The sequence below is a fragment of the Oryx dammah genome, unplaced genomic scaffold (assembly GCF_014754425.2).
Source record: "Oryx dammah isolate SB20612 unplaced genomic scaffold, SCBI_Odam_1.1 HiC_scaffold_5, whole genome shotgun sequence".
NCBI lineage: Eukaryota > Metazoa > Chordata > Mammalia > Artiodactyla > Bovidae > Oryx > Oryx dammah.
In genome coordinates this window covers 106,554,334-106,570,887 of record NW_024070189.1, presented here as the reverse complement: position 1 = coordinate 106,570,887, position 16,554 = coordinate 106,554,334, and the positions used below count along the sequence as shown (strand labels likewise).

At 45.1% G+C, this 16,554-nt stretch overlaps 1 protein-coding gene and 1 long non-coding RNA gene across 2 annotated transcripts in view; one reads left to right on the top strand and one right to left on the bottom strand.

Moving 5' to 3' along the window:
* GFPT2 (glutamine-fructose-6-phosphate transaminase 2) overlaps positions 1-16,554 on the top strand; it is a 44,198-nt gene that overhangs the window by 21,929 nt on the left and 5,715 nt on the right. The window contains exons 6-15 of the mRNA XM_040241382.1: positions 153-287; positions 1,978-2,039; positions 3,572-3,651; positions 4,087-4,204; positions 8,761-8,924; positions 10,293-10,388; positions 10,468-10,565; positions 10,837-10,957; positions 13,602-13,759; positions 13,906-14,020. Coding sequence (XP_040097316.1) covers positions 153-287; positions 1,978-2,039; positions 3,572-3,651; positions 4,087-4,204; positions 8,761-8,924; positions 10,293-10,388; positions 10,468-10,565; positions 10,837-10,957; positions 13,602-13,759; positions 13,906-14,020 — 1,147 coding nt within the window. The remainder of the gene's footprint in view (positions 1-152; positions 288-1,977; positions 2,040-3,571; positions 3,652-4,086; positions 4,205-8,760; positions 8,925-10,292; positions 10,389-10,467; positions 10,566-10,836; positions 10,958-13,601; positions 13,760-13,905; positions 14,021-16,554) is intronic.
* On the bottom strand, positions 13,286-16,543 carry LOC120864370. Its single transcript, XR_005721177.1, has 2 exons — positions 14,758-16,543; positions 13,286-13,971 (listed from the first exon to the last, which is right to left on the bottom strand). It is a non-coding gene; the product is annotated as an uncharacterized LOC120864370 (long non-coding RNA).

Sequence of the window (16,554 nt, the reverse complement as noted above, 5' to 3'; positions counted from 1 at the left end):
GTTTCAGGCAGACATTTCTCATCCCTTCCCTGTTTTCCTTGTTCTCGCCTTAAGTCGCTCCAAGGACAAGTCATAAGGGAGGAGAGGGAGCTGGCCAGGCCAGCATTGCACAATGACCGTTATCTGACAGTATGTCTAACCAAATATTCCAGGAAAGCAAAGGCTATGAGTTTGAGTCAGAAACAGATACGGAAACCATTGCCAAGCTGATTAAATATGTGTTCGATAACAGAGAAACTGAGGACATTACATTTTCAACATTGGTGGAGAGAGTCATTCAGCAGCTGGTAAGTTACAGTTCTCACTTATCTAAATCCTCCCTTCATTCCTTTTCAGTTTTCATCAGCATTTCTTAGGCAAACGCACACCAAGTACCTGAGGATTAAAGATGGCTTGTCTGCGGTGTCTGGCCTTAAAAGGTTGCGTCCTTGTAGATATGGGAGGAGTTCTGAGGTTTTGGTGGGGGTACTGCCCAGGGGAGACCCCTCCTTGGAGGAGGAGGTAGAGTAGGCCCGCGTGGGATGGTGGAGGGAGGAGGAGGGGGCTCCAGACTTGCTAGAGTCCACCCTCTGAGCATCGATGCCGTCCATAGCTCCCCCAAGATGGGGGCAGTTTGGAGACAGTGTTCAGGGCGAAGAGTCTGGAACATCTGGGGTCAGATGCTTCTTTGGGTACAAACACTGCAGTTTAAAATATGTGACCCTTTGGTCTTTTCAGTCTTTTTTTTTTTAAGTAGGTCTACTGTTAAACCCTTTGCCCTATGACTCCTGTCTTGGGGGACCTTAATTTATAAATAAAAGCCTGTCCCATAACTAATGCACAGTGAACCAGTTTAGTTTGCAGTATAGTATTTCCTCTTTTCCATTTGTAATTTTAAATTTTGGGAATGCATCCCAGTGGTGGCCCTTTTAAACGTCAGCAGTGTACCCGTAGCAACACAGAGCTCTTTTTGGCAGATACTGGGAAGAACTTTTCTTTTCAGTCCTACTTCACTGTTGACAAAACCAGCAGAGTGAATATCAGGCTCCTCAGATTCTGTCTAAACCCCCTTCATTTGGGGCAGTTTGAAAGACCCTTAGAGGCCTAGAGTTGCTGGCCCTGGGATATTTCTGGCACACTGGCCATAGCGTGAGACCTTGGGTCTGCCCAGGTTCCCAGGTCTTAGAAATCCAGACTGATAGCTGGCTGTACATAAAGTTAAGTAGGGTCCTGGTTAGTATGGATGGTCAGAATGTAGGAGAGAGTTTTGCATCAAGGTTTTAAATAGGGAGAATATTTGGAGTCTTGAGTTAGGAGAGCTATATTCTAATTCTGGTTTGCACAAACCAACAAGGTAAGACACAGTCGTTATTGCCATAGAAATAATAATTATAACAACTCATACTTCCATATGTCAGGCACTGTTCTAGGCACTTAAAATGCTTTGGCTCACAGAAACCGTACAAAATAGCCATTCACCATGAGGCACAAAGAAGGCTGAAACGATTGCCCAGTTTAGGTGAGGAGCCAGAATTTGAACCCAGGCACCAACGTGTGTTGAGCTAAACGTGGGTCCTAGTTTAGCCCCTTTAATCCTCACGATTGCTCCCTGAGTAGGTACAGTCTCTGAGGCCCAGGGCAGCACCCCTGGCTGCAGGTCTCATTTCCTGAGGTTCTAGCTGCAGCAGTCCACCCACGTCATCACAGAGCCAGAAACTGTTCCTTCCGGGCCTGGGCAGGGTGATTTATATTGCTCACAATGAAATCCACAAGTTCTGGTGTTTGGCACTTGACTGTGGTATGGTCTGTTTCTCTTTCCCCTCCTGACATCCCTGTGCACGTGCCGTCCTGTATTCAGTACCCTGAGTGAATGACCCCAGGACTGCCTGCAGTGAAGAGGCCCTGGGAGAGCTGTCTGGAGTCGTGGATTGACTGGGCTGCAGCAGCCTAGCTTAGCCAGAGTAAGCTGTTCTTCACTCTTCTTTCTTGTCTTTTCAGGAAGGTGCATTTGCCTTGGTTTTCAAGAGCATCCACTACCCTGGAGAAGCCGTGGCCACAAGGTAAGGCGGAATGCACTGACATTTCCAGTTACAAACAAATAAAATCACTTAGCTTGAGGCACAAGGTAGGGGCAGGGCTTCTGGCAGAGTGGAAGGGACTAAGGGACTGCCGTGGCTGGAGTTTCTGATTTAATTAAAAGAGCAACTAGAAAATTGGATGTTTATTTGAAATCTCTAGTTTTTTTTTTTTAGGAATTAACAACAAATTCAAACTAAAAATAAAATTGTATAGCAAGGGCAGATCCAGGTTTCAGGTCCGTTGCAGAAACTCCCTTTAGAAAAAGTATGTAAAATTATGAACATGAAATCAGGAAAAAAATGAATGTTGATTTGAGTCCAGTAAAGAAGAGGCCTTGAAAGCCAAGAGCTCAAACTTTATCACCGTCATGCCGGGTGTAACCCAAGAATCAGCTGAGAGGGCCTGGGTCAGCCCACACGTCCTTCTGTCAGAGCACTGTGCTCTGTGGCCCCCAGGACTGTGTGGGCTCACACAAGTGGGTGTGTGAGTGCCATCAGGTAACCACCCTCCTGTGCATCCACCATCTGTCTACGCATTCTTCTGTCCATCCCTTCTATCCATCCACAGTCAGTCTGACCATCTACCCATTCATCTATCCATCACTCCAACCAATATTTGTTGACACTTACTGTGTGCTGAGCTGGGGACCCAGGGCCACCAGACCCTTAAGGACTGGACGGTTGTGCAGGAGGACAGGGCTGGGCTGAGAATGTCGTTCTCTGTGATGGGGGTTGGGAGGCAGTGCACAGGGGGCCCAAGGGGAAGCAGGTGTGGCTTGGGTAAGGCAGGCCGAGAAACCAGTGTGAGCAAAAAGCACGGAGCCTCAAGTGAGGGATCTGCAGTTAGGCCAGGGTGGTGACAAGGAGGGGCACTGGTGGGACTTAAGGCTCCTCTAGTCTCAGTGGGTGCCTACTGACACCTTCTATGTGCCAGGCCTGGGTGACCGCAGCGAACAAGGTTGTTTGGACCTTACCCCATGAAAGCCAGGAGCTTGTGGGGAGTTGGGAGGTGGGCAGAGGCTCAGCTCTGTAGGATCTAGGGTGCCCTGTGGTTGCAGGCTTCCTGCTGAAGGCACCAGGGAACCATGGAGAATGTGCCTGTGGCCCAGACTATCACAATAGCAAGGCAGGGAATTATGTGAATGTACTATAATTTTATTTTTTCTGGATCGGGAACTAAACTGCTATTTGGAATTTAAGTCTTTCAAATTATAGAATTATAAAATGCTGGTTGGTCCCTGTCACATTTTGAAACTCCTTTTAAAAGCTATTATCGTGATGTTACTGTTTTGAATGCAGAAGAAGGTAGTGTGAAGAAGCAATAAAGCTTTATTTTTCTAAATTATCTGTAATTAGTGGTTCTATAACCTCTGGGACAATCTTTGGGATGTCTTAGGGTTACTTTGCCCTTGGAAGGGGGCTCGATGTGGGTACCATCTCAGTGTTCAGAGAACACCCAGCCCAGCCCAGGGTGTCAAGGCAATGGGTAATTCAGTTCCCTCTTATCCTTACAGGAGAGGCAGTCCCCTACTCATCGGAGTAAGGAGCAAATACAAACTCTCCACAGAACAGATCCCTGTCTTATATAGGACACGTAAGTTTCTTGAGAAGGTCTTGAGCAGCGCGACACTGTTTTAGAGGCAGCAGCTCCCCACAGAGGCAGGATGCGTCCCTTTGTTCTGCTGGGACCAGGTCCAAACGGTTTTCATGCAACTGAGACTTGGCTCCATGTTTTCAAAAACTTTTAATCGTGCATATTTTCGAATATTCACACAAGCCACGGGAGCCGCATGTGGTTCTGTTACATAAAGGTACCCATGTCCTGATTTGAGCGTTGATTTGGTTTGTTTTGTTAGCAATCAATTCAGAGCTCTTCCTATTTGGAGATCTTTTACACAGTTTGGCTGATACAGACGAAGCTAAAACTTGCACATTTCTGCACACATATTCAAAGGGGAAACTGGCTTCTTCCTGTTGTTCAGAGGAAATAGTTTGAACAGGATTTGTGATCCTTCCCTTCATTTTCTAGGCAATATTGAGAATGTGAAGAATATCTGTAAAACAAGGATGAAGAGGCTGGACAGCTCGACCTGCCTTCACGCTGTGGGCGATAAAGCAGTGGAATTCTTTTTTGCTTCTGATGCAAGGTAGCTAGACCTTGTTTCCTTTCTTTCCAAGGATGATGTAATCAAGAAAGACTGGCTGAACACCCTCCTTTCTTACTTACCCCCTATTTGAGCTGTTTTCTCAAGGCTCAGCAAGGGGAAGAGGTGATGGCCTTCCAGAGGGAATCCTCGCCCAGTGACCACTTTTGGCCTGGCTGGCATCAGCAGCCCTGGTGGCCAAAGGCGAAGCCCACTGATCTAACAGTGTGTGGGGCTGTACGGAATAATTGAATTAGTTGCCGACATTGTAAAACTGGGAAATTTTCCATAAAAATCTAAACATCTAACTTTCCTGGAAAACCAGCAGATTTGAGCACACCAGGCAGCTCCCTCCAGTCCTTCCGGGGCCATTCAAAGGCTGCTTCTTTAGATGGGGAAAGTGTCTCCAGACCTTCGGTCCTTCCTGAACCTTGCCTGCCTTTACCAGAGTCTGACCGTTCATAAAAGAGCCAAGGTTGAGGGTTCTGGCCCAAAGGATCCCAAAGCCCACGTTCTCATCAGTACACCAAACAGAAATTCTGAAACTTGAGAAAGTATGCTTCATGCCCATTTTAGTGTATCCAAAAAATGGATACTCACAAATACACTCAGAAAAGACAGCAGCACTTTCCTGCTGGTTGAAATAGAAAACCATCATGTGCGCTTAGTCGCTCAGTCGTGTCCGACTCTTTGCAAGTCCATGGACTGTAGCCCGCCAGGCTCCCCTGTCCATGCGGATGCTCCAGGCAAGAACACTGGAGTGGGTCCCATGCCCTCCTCCAGGGGATCTTCCCAACCCAGGAATCGAACTGGGTCTCCTGCATTGCAGGCAGATTCTTTACCAGCTGAGCTACCAGGGAAGCCCTAGAAAACCGTCATAAACACCGCCACTGCTACCTCCTTTATCCAAGTCTTTATTATGCCTTTTTTTCCCACCACCCTCTGGTAGGGCCTCGATGTGGAGCAAGGAAGACACCAGGTGAGGCCTCCTGGGAAGCATGAAGTGGCAGGAGTCTGCAGCCCAGGCTGCCAGGCCCATTTCAGCCCACAGCCAGCACTGTGCTTAATGCCGATTAGGGAAGGGCAGCGGCTCCCAGACTGTGTCTTAGTGCACCATTTCAGTGAGAAACTAATACTTCAGTGGTTCTAAGATATATAGTTATTTTATAGATTTTAGTATCTAAGAGTGAAAGTGAAAGTCGCTCAGTCGTGTCCCCATGGAATTCTCCAGGCCAGAATACTGGGGTGGGTAGCCTTTCCCTTCTTCAGGGGATCTTCCCGACCCAGGAATCGAACCCAGGTCTCCCGCATTGCAGGCAGATTCTTTACCAGCTGAGCCACAAGGAAAGCCCAGTATCTATGAGTAGCATCTTACAGTTATAATTTGTTACAGTTTTAATTTTTTAGAAGTACATAAAATAACCACAATCTTAAGATCAATATTACCTTATATTCAGTGAAGTATGGTAGATGTTTCTAAAAAAAAAGCCGTAAGTATATGAAAGATTAAGCAATTATTTATAGGCAATATGATTATATACTTTTATGTGATTATATAAAATCCACCTGAAAGGCTGTCAGAAGTAATACTCATGGCTCTTCAGAGTATAAAGATGTGGAAATTTGTCACATTCCATCAGTAGCCACTTTGCTGTCAGCTCAATGAGATGGGGAGTAGGGGACCACATCCACCCTGTCCCCTACTCATGTCTGCATAAGTGACTGGTACAGCTAGCTCTCAGCAAACCTTTGTTGAACGAAAAAAAGTAATCTATTTACCACGGCTGAAAAAAAAGTTGTAATCCCTTAAAATAAATTTAAATAAAAATAATTCAGAACCTGTTTGGAGAAAACTGCAAAAGTTTACTATGAGAAACAAGAGATCTGAATACAGGGAGAGATTCCACACTCCTTGGTAGGAAAGTCATGTCCGACTCTTTGCAACTCCATGGACTATAGAGTCCATGGAACTCTCCAAGCCAGAATGCTGGAGTGGGTAGCTGTTCCCTTTTCCAGGAGATCTTCCAAACCCAGGGACTGAACCCAGCTCTCCCACATTGCATGCGGATTCTTTACCGTCTGAACCACCAGGAAAGCCCAAGAATATTCCTGACCCAGGAATTGAACTGGGGTCTCCTGCACTGCAGGCAGATTCTTTACCAGCTGAGCTACCAGGGCAGCCCTAAAATAAATTTAAATAAAAATAATTCAGAACCTGTTTGGAAAAGACGGCAAAAGCTTACCATGAGAAAGAAGAAGAGATCTGAATAAAGGGAGAGATTACCACATTCCTTGGTAGGAAGGCTTAATATTATTATGAAGACATTAATTGGTTTACAGTTAATTTAATAATTTAAAATTATTTTTAAAGAAATTGACTCTTTTTAAATTAATCTGTAAATTCAATGCTGTCATTAAATCTTTGACATTCTTTTGTTTGTGTAAGTTTTTGGAACTTAAAAAGGTGATTCTACAGTGTCCTGTGTATAGATGAAAAAGTACATATTGGAAAACAGGAGTGGCGGAGGTGACCCTCTGGTATATGAAGGCATGCTGGGCGCTCCCGTGACAGCACTGACCAGCGTGCGCTGTGCACTGAGCTGGCTGCTGTGCGGAGGGCTTCACCAAGACTCTCCCGTGCAGGCATCACAGCAGACCGCTGGAGAGGGCACAGAGGTCACCTTCCATTTTGAAGTTGAGGAACCCAAGATGGGCTTAGAGGGCTCATGCCTGTGCTGTCCAAGGCCACAGGCTGGTAAGAGACAGGGATGAGGACTCCACCTCAGGTCTAACTCCTGGGCCGATAATCTTGATGACTCCCCATCCATTCTGTAAACTAAAACAATGATTATATTTAAACATGCAGGTTACATGCACATGTAAATCAGATACACATAGTAAGCCCTGTCTGAAGGAAAGTACAGTGTAAGCAGTATTTCTTTTTTGGAGACTGAATCAGGCCATTTTTACTTCTTCCTCTTGTTGACTGTGTTTTCTGCTTTTTATTCAAAGAACATCATATTATTTAAAATACTTTTTCTAGTGCAAGGGCTTTCCATCCTACTTTATCTTTCTTTGCTAGGATCTGGAGATGCCTCCCTTAGAGCCATAAACTTGATTGTTTTCTTTTTTTAACTTTGCATCAGCAGTTTTAAGTGCTCATTTTTCTGCACAGGGTACATATTGGTGTAGCCCTTGGTGGAATGAGCGTTTTTTCTCTCATGGTCCTTCAAGTACCACGTTCATAGTGTTAAGTGTTAGTCGTTCAGTCATGTCTAACTCTTTGCAACCCCATGGACTATCGCCTGCCAGGTTAGACTGTCCATGGAATTCTCCAGGCAGGAATACTGGAGTGGGTAGCCATTCCCTTCTCCAGGGGATCTTCCTGACCCAGGGATCTCGTGCATTTGCAGGCAAATTCTTTACTGTCTGAACCACCAGGAAAGCCCACCTTTATGGCTTTTGCCATATCTGTGTACCACCTGTACTATTGATTACCTTTCTTTTTCATTTTCCATCTCAAGGGAAAAATCATTATTACTTTCCACACAGCGAAAGTTAATTTAAAAATAAACACGATGACTGCACATTTCATTAATGGATAGATCTTATAGTTACCTTTAAGTTCCCCCCCCTTTGCTTGCATGCATGTCTGTGTGTGTATAAGAGAAGTCATTTGTCCGAATGAGTTTCCCACTAAGTGGATTTTCTGGTGTGCCTCCTCCGTGTTCTTCTGTATTTCCTGCAAACAGGAGTTTACAGGTATCTAGAAGCTTGATCATCAGGTTTGATTTTTGGGGGGCAAGACTATTGAATAAGTAGTGTGTACTTCCATCAGGAGGCACTAAGTTTCATTATCTTTTTGTAGTACTGTTAAAATCCATATCACCGGCCTCTTTCATCCATTATAAAGCAGCTCTCAGATTTTCATCTCTCTGTGTCAGTAGCTACTGATAGACCTTGATTAGGGCTATTAACAATTATAAGTTCATAGGTTGATTATTATAATTCTGTCATTCCTTCTTTATTAGCTGTATTTCCCTCCTATAAAGAGAAACTTGCCTTCTTAAGATGTGGTTATTCTGAAAGATAGATCATTTGGAAAGGCAAGATAAATGTTCATACTTTCCCTTTATGATCAGAATAATGTGTTAGTTCTTGAACATTCTTCAAAGCTGACGTTGTTTGGATCCTGATTTGAAGAAAACAATTATAAAAGGACATCTGTGAGGTTATTGGGGAAATTTGAACATACTGGATATTTGATGACATGGAGGAATAACTATTACTCTTAGGCATGATACTGGTATTTGAGTAAGGTTACAAAATAATTCTTATCTTTTAGAGCTATAAGCCAAAAGGTTTACAGATGATTTGATGTCTGGGGCTGGCTTCAAAGTAATTCGGGGGATGGAAGAGGCGGGAGGTATGAATTAGTATAAATATGGCATATCGTAAAGTGCTATTCAGTGCTACCTATACGGACCCACAGTTGAGACGCAGTGAGTAACTGTCAAGTGTGGGCCCTGTCTCTGACACCCGCTTTTTCCTTGCTCCAGTGCTATCATAGAGCACACCAACCGGGTCATCTTCCTTGAGGATGATGACATTGCCGCAGTGGCTGATGGGAAACTCTCTATTCACCGGGTCAAGCGTTTGGCTAGTGATGACCCATCTCGAGCCATCCAGACCTTGCAGATGGAATTGCAGCAAATCATGAAAGGCAAGTGTCTTTTGAGAGCCCCTGTGCAGCAACCTCAGGGGCATGTATTATGTGGGGGAGACTCTTTTCCCTGTCCAGGGTGGGCACCACAGCCTTCCTGCCTGCCCTAAGCACTGCAGGTCTGTGGTTCATGCAGCTCAGGGATTGTGGGGTGTCTGACCAAAGGGAACTTCTGATTGTGTCCAGGCACAAGGTCTTCCTGCTTGATCTGACCCCAGTCCGTCAACTACCTCCCTTTAGAACTCTCTAGGACACATTCCTACAGGCCTGCAGTACAGGAGACTGTGGACTACTCTTTCCTTGCCAGGGGAGCCCATCTTCCTGCACCCACACTGGTCTCCCTGCACACTCTTCTCCACAGGGCCACCGGGGTAAACTTTTAAGAGCACGAATCATACCCTCTTATCCTGCTGCATAAAGCCCTCTGATGGCTTCCCACTGCTCCTTGAATAAAACTCACACTCCCAGCCACAGCCCACAACCACCCACACCCAGTCGGGCACCACCTCATGCACCCCTTTCTCACTATGCCTCTGTCCACCCATCCCGCCCTCCTCACCGTTACTCAGACAAGTCGAACGCTTGCTTACTTGTGGCGGGGCACTCAGCTTCTCATAGGACCGGCTTCTGTGGATCATTTCCCCTGAAACGTCACTCCCTCAGAGAGCCCTTCCCTGGTCCGTATCTGCAGCCGCCCCCACCTCTCCTCACTTGCTCTGTTTGCTTCACGTCACTCTTTCTACAAGTCCTCTGCCAAGGGCAGCATTCAAGGACACTGCAGTGCTGGACGTCATGCATCTGTGTGTCACAGAGGGCACTCCCAGCCCGTCTGCATACCTGTTGACAGGCATCAGACATAACACCTGTCAGGAGGTCTGGGATAGTATCTGGTTTCATTTAGATCAGAGCCCTGGGAATATGTGGCTCAAAAGGTTTTTTTTTGGTTTTTGTTTCAATACAGAAGTTAGGAGTGTATTTGGTTTTGAAAAGTGGCCTGTTTCCTTGGACTTGCTTCACGTGCACTTTCCTAAGTAGAGGGGTAGTAGGAAGTAAAGCATTTTACTTTCTTGTGGCCTTGCTAAGAGGAGCATGGCCCAGGAAGGCCAGCCACGCATTTGTTGCTTACATCTCTCCCTCCCTCAAGCTGCAGGGTATGATATGCACATTGAAGACAGTAATCATACCTGACCTGACTCATCACCATGGGTCTCAGATGGGACAATACCTGGAGATACCCTTCGTAATCTGTAGTGGCCTTTATACGTGTCCCTGTGACTGCGTAACAACTTTTATTCTTGATTAAAAGCTAAGCAGTGGTAGTGTGACAAAATTAAAATTGACTCATCTTGTTGATGTTTGTTTGACCAGGCAACTTCAGTGCATTTATGCAAAAGGAGATATTTGAACAGCCAGAATCAGTTTTCAACACCATGAGAGGTCGAGTGAATTTTGAGACCAACACAGGTAATCCCTCATCCGAGCTCTAGGCCTATGTGTGGTCCCTGTGTCGTGTCAGCATTAATGCCTTGCGTGTGTCCTGCAGTGCTCCTGGGTGGCTTGAAAGACCACTTGAAGGAGATCAGACGATGCCGACGGCTCATTGTGATTGGCTGTGGGACCAGCTACCACGCCGCTGTGGCTGTAAGTGTGACAGGCTGGACCCTCGATAGTGGCTGGGAGGCAGTGTCAGCTAGGGCAAGATGAGTCTTAGATTCTGTCCTGTGTTTGGCCTTCCAAATTTGTTGCCATGAGCCAGTATGAGAACTGGCGTGGAGCCCTTTCTCCTGCAGTTGGGCCTGTGAATGCCTGAATTTCCCTGCCCACCTGTATGCAGCGGTATCTTAGAAGCTCAGCTGTCTTTGTCCCTACAGTGTCTGTAACTGACTTTAGTTCCCTTTTTTGTTGGCTTTAGACACGGCAAGTTTTGGAGGAACTGACCGAGCTCCCCGTGATGGTTGAACTTGCTAGTGATTTTCTGGACAGGAACACACCTGTGTTCAGGGATGACGTTTGCTTTTTCATAAGCCAGTCAGGTAAGGGTTGTAAGTTTTCCTTAGCTCACCTCAGGGCTCTGTCCTCTCGGTGAGGCACCACACAGCTCCCCGCCTCCTCTGTCCAGGGAAGGTCTCTGCACACAGACTGTGTGCCACGTGCTCTGAGGCACAGAGTCATGTAACCCTCAGAGCCATCAACTGCTGTCCCATTTTATGAGGAGGGCCATGCAGTGAAGTTTCTTCTTCTCCTGACATTCCAAGTCCAGGACTTAAGAGCCCCCTCACTGAGGTACTCATAAATGTGTGCTGGGTTTAAATTAGAGGAAAGTTTCATGCTACTGATTGATCGTACCTTCAAGAACGGTTTGGGCACCAACAATACAGCAGCAGTAGGAGGCATAGAGAGACACTGGCTCCCAGTATTCTTTTTTTCCAGACGACCCTCTCCCAGCTCAGGAAACCCTGCCCGGGTGCCTTTCTAACGTTCTGGAACGTTTACTCCAGCTCAAGGCAGGACAGAGGGTCAGGGAGGTGATCCAGAGCCGTGTGCTTGGAACGCATATGCATGAGCTCTGGGAGAATTCTGATAACACTTAACTGTGCAGAATTCCAAACCTTTATAGAAGAGAGACTCACATGAGGAAGTGCCTAGGCTAAGCAGTTATGTTATGAAATAGCTCACCCATTTTATATTATCATAGCCACTTTAACCCCTCCCTTGCATTGGGTTATTTAAAAGTCAGTATCAAACATGTTATTTTATCCATAAATATTTCAAAATGTATCTATAAATGATAAAAGAAAAAATATAACACCAGTGTCATTATCACAACTGCAGCATTAACAGAAGGCCCTAATATCTTTTTAGGCTGTTTTCAGTATGAATTTTTAATAGCATTTCCATCTCAGTGACAAGCTAAGAAAAACTAACACTGACATACCCACTATCTAGCTGACCACCTCGTTCCCAGGTGCTGCCCCCTAACGTCAGTTGCCACTTACCTTTGGGTTTATAATTCTTTCAGAGCCTAAAAATGTTTTGTGAATTGGTGGGAGCCACTCACCAAAGAATGGAGGTGCATTTAATGTGGCAATAATGCAGTGGTACCTTATGAGTGACTTCACAGAAGAAGTTTAAAGTTCCATTTTGTTTAGCTCTTTACATTAAAATTCTTTAAACTATCAAAAATGGGGATACTGATGAATACAGATCTGTCCCCAGCTCCCAGCCCTGGCCCCCACTGGTGCTGAGAAAGGGCCATGTGGCCCATTGTGCTAGATGCAAGTCTGAGGTGAAGTGGGCCGCAGTTGCACCAGCCAGCGCTGGAACAAAGTTGGGGCAGCAGAGCCAAGAGTGGTGGCTGTGTGGACACTGAATGTTTGATTTTATCTTCTGCATCATGTCTAATTTCACTTGAGTTCTTTAGGACTTACCAACAGGGACTTCTTGCTGGTTTATTCATGAACCTATTTAAATTTGTTTTTTCAATAAAAATAATTTGAGTCCACACTTGGAGGCTACAAGAAATGTTTTCCTTTAAAACAAGATCTGTTTAAGAAGCACCATTTAGGAGCATTCTTGCTTTTTAAATATTAAATTTCAGCCCATTCTGAATGAGGTCGTTTAGAGTCCAGAAAAGAATGCTGGGACCCAGGCCTGAGCCAGGCCTACTCCATCACCCTCAGCTAATTGGCCTCGAGCAAGTGAGTCATTGATTTCCTCCGTCTCTGAACACCTCATCCTAAAGGGGAAACGGAGGTGATGCCTCCCATTGGGAAGGAGTTGTCATGAGAATTCAGTGAGACAGCGGATGAGAAACTACTTGTCACATAAATAGTAGCGAAGTCTTGAATCTGAGAATCCACCAGGGCACAAGGCCAGACAGAGTGGGTTAAATAGGAAATGGGAAGTGAGATAACAGAAGAGTAAGTATAAGGTTTATAACCACTCTGTCTTACGATTCAAGAAAAATTAGAGAAGACCAGGGACAAGAGTGTCTTAAGCCATTTTTTAGGAAAACTTGTTTCACATATTTTTCATGAAAACCTCAGTTATAGAATTTAAATGTTCTGTTTCACATTCACACACAAACTTTTAATAAATTCCTTCCAAATTAGTTCCACTTACACATCAGCTTTCATCTTCAAATTACAGAAATGATCACAGTGAAGCACATTAACTGCATTACGAAACACCCAAGTGTTCAAGTTTTTCCTAATCGCCTCTGCGGTTGCAGTCCCCATATGAAGGCCCCATCCAGTTGAATAATTTACCAATTTTCATGAGAAAGGTTTTAACGTCCCTAGAACACGCACTTCACACTAAACAGTAAAAGGAGAAGTGATAGATTAACTTCAAACTTTGAATCCAAATCCCCATGATTGTTTTATTTTCCTATTTACTTTTAAGACTAAAGAATTCTCCTTTTTTCAAGGTCTAAGTGCTAATTGTGTCTCTGGCATTAGCAAACCTTAAATAAAGAACATCTTACATTAAAAAAAAAGAGAGAGAGAGAATCAACTAGAAAAAATTGTGGAGCACACATTTTCCCTTCTAAGCACACACAAACTGTGTCTGGGCACCAATTTCTGCCTAAGAGCCAGAAGTAAACGAGTCAGGGGTGGAGGTTAAGGCTGGCAGGGCCACACAGCTGTGAACTGAAAAGAAGGACCTGTGTGGCAGGGGAGACTGCTGACACCCTCCTGGCACTGCGCTACTGCAAGGACCGCCGAGCTCTGACCGTGGGCGTCACCAACACCGTGGGCAGCTCCATCTCCCGCGAGACGGACTGCGGCGTCCACATCAACGCAGGGCCGGAGATCGGTGTGGCCAGCACCAAGGTAGGAGCCACGTGGGCACCCGCAGGAGGGCCTCCGCTGGGTGGGTGGTCCCGTCCCTGGAGGGGAGCCTCGGGGTCTGTCTCGTCCTGAGTGGTCACCACACGCACGTGTCCCCAGTTGTGCCAGCACCACTGTTCTGTCCGCAGGCTTATACCAGTCAGTTCATCTCCTTGGTGATGTTTGGTTTGATGATGTCTGAAGACCGCATTTCACTGCAAAACAGAAGGCGAGAGATCATCCATGGCCTGAAATCTCTACCCGGTATGTTCCAGAGCTCACCTGCTCGTTGTCAAATCCTGTAGACTGTTCCTGGCTGCCCCTTTGCCTGACTCTCTCCATAAATGATACTGTTAATCATTCCCTTCTCCTCAAAACTTCTCCTTACTGCTAAACTCCTGCAGCAGCCCCCCACTGGGCCAAGATTCCAGTCCACACTTGTCCTCAGGCCGTGGAGCCCTGCCCACTGGGCCCCTGTGCCTCTGACCCTTTCCAGCTCCCTTCCCCTCCGGGGCTTCCTCATCAACTTTCTGATCTTCAGCAATCCGAGCGCTTTTCACCAGAAGACATTTGTCCTGGCTCTTTTTTCTACCAAAACCCTCTTCCTCCAGCTCTTCATATGACAAACAGCTCCCGTCACCCAAGTCTTAGCTCAGAAATCACCTCCTGAGACCCTCCTTGGCAACCCTAATAGGGGCCTTAATCCCTGCTTGCTGCTGCTGCTCCTTTGTCAGTCAGCCATGTCCAACTCTGTGCAACCCCATGGATTGTATCTTATCAGGCTCCTTGGTGCATGGAATTCTTCAGGCAAGAGTACTGGAGTGGGTTGCCATGCCCTTCTCCAGGGGATTTTCTCAACCCAGCGATCGAACCAGGTCTCCTGCATTGCAGGCAGATTCTTTACCACTGAGCCACCAGGGAAGCCCAATCCCCTGCTTAGCTCTCTATAATACAGGACCCCATTTCTTTTCTTTATATCACATGCCATGATTTGAAATTACCTGTTCTCCTGTGTATTGACCTGTCTTCCCCAGCCATGTCAACTTAGCAAGCACCAACCCTATCTGTCAGAGTCACTGCTGGTTTCCAGATGTCCAGCTAGGGCAGACAATCAGTAGTTGCTCAGGAAACACACAAGGAGTGAATGGTCCCAAGGCTCTTCTGGATGGAGCCATTCCCAGTCTTACCAGACTTTCTTCTGGAACAAAGGGCAAAGAGAAGGCCGTGAGGGAAAACCACTGTGTAACCATGCTAGGTCTCAGGGTCTGAATCGGACCAAGACAACATGCTAAACATTTTCTTTTATTAACAAGAAATAAAAAGTTTTCTTTTATTAAATTTTTATTAAAATTTTCTTTTATTAACAAGAAAAGCATCTTAACTTTAAGCCAGGTAACAATCCTGCAAGAACAGGACTCTCTTCTGGTAAGCGGGCATTTATCAAGATGTGACCCAAAGATCTTGGGGGGCATAGAAGACCCTGTCAGTGAAAACTGTTTTTGTAGTAATGCGGTTTCTATGACAAAGAGGATGCTTTGCCTTCCTCACTGTGTGGACATCTGCAGTGGTGCTGGTGGCTGCCACTGGCACTCAGCACTCTTCAGGGCCGAGGCAGCACAATGTTCTCATGACCAAGATGCAACAACTCCCCTTAGGGATGTCTTTGATTATGTAGCAAAATGCATTAATCTTACTAAATTGTAACACTTTTTAATAGTCTATGTGACAAATGAGAGGTACGCAGCAAGTGCCTCTGCTGCACCCTGAAGTCTGATGGTTGTTCCAGAGAAAAGCACCCTGTGGCTGACTGAGTAGCAAGCTGACTTGGTACTTGGCAGACATTTTCTCAAAAGTGAACCGAGTTAGCCCCAAACTTTGAGAAAAGCTGATGATAGTATCCATTGCCAATGATAACCTTTGAGCTTTCAACCAAAACAGGATCTGGAAAACTTGTAGCTGTCAGCTCTAGTGTGATGACCTCCCAATACTCAAAAACATCTGTGATAAGCTCACAGTGATTTTAACAAGTCTAATTTAAAAAAAAAAAAATTTTATAATGAATGTGTCCGTTTTTGGAAGATTTGAATAACCCAGTGAACCACTATTTTGCAAATGGCCAATGCAATGTTACAAATTTATGCACATGTAAAAGATCCATTTAAGTAAATACACAATAGACTAATACATTTTAAGTTGACAGAGTAGGAAATTTTGATTGATATGATCTCCCTTTTAAGAAATTGTCACTTCTTAAGTTTGGTGTAATATCAAAGACATTCACAATTATTTTGTTATTTAAATACTCTTTTTTTCTCCAACGACAAATCTGTGAGGCCAGATTTCAACCAAAAAAACATATTGCAATGGATTGAATGAGGAAACAGATAAGAGAATCTGTCTTCTATGAAAAAGTCAGGCATTAAGGATTTGCAGAAATGTGAAGCAGCACCACTCTTCTCACTGGTTTTTTTTTTTTTTAATTTCATGCTTAAATCATTAATTTTTAAATGAGTGAATAACTAATTTCCTCAGTTTCTAATCTGGTAAATATTGATAGATAAAACCCACAAAAATAAAGGCTCTTAGAAATTCACAATAAATTTTAAGATTATAAAGGAATCCTGAGACCAGAGAGTTTGAGAAGTGCTGGTCTATCTCACACAGGCTTTTTTTCCAGACATAGCACACGGCCAGATGAGGGGTATTAATCTGGAGTGTCAGCTCTGGCTGGCCAGCTGGAGGTTTAGCCTCACTGATCGTCTGCTGCCTTGCCTGTAAAATGGAGCTAGAAATAACAC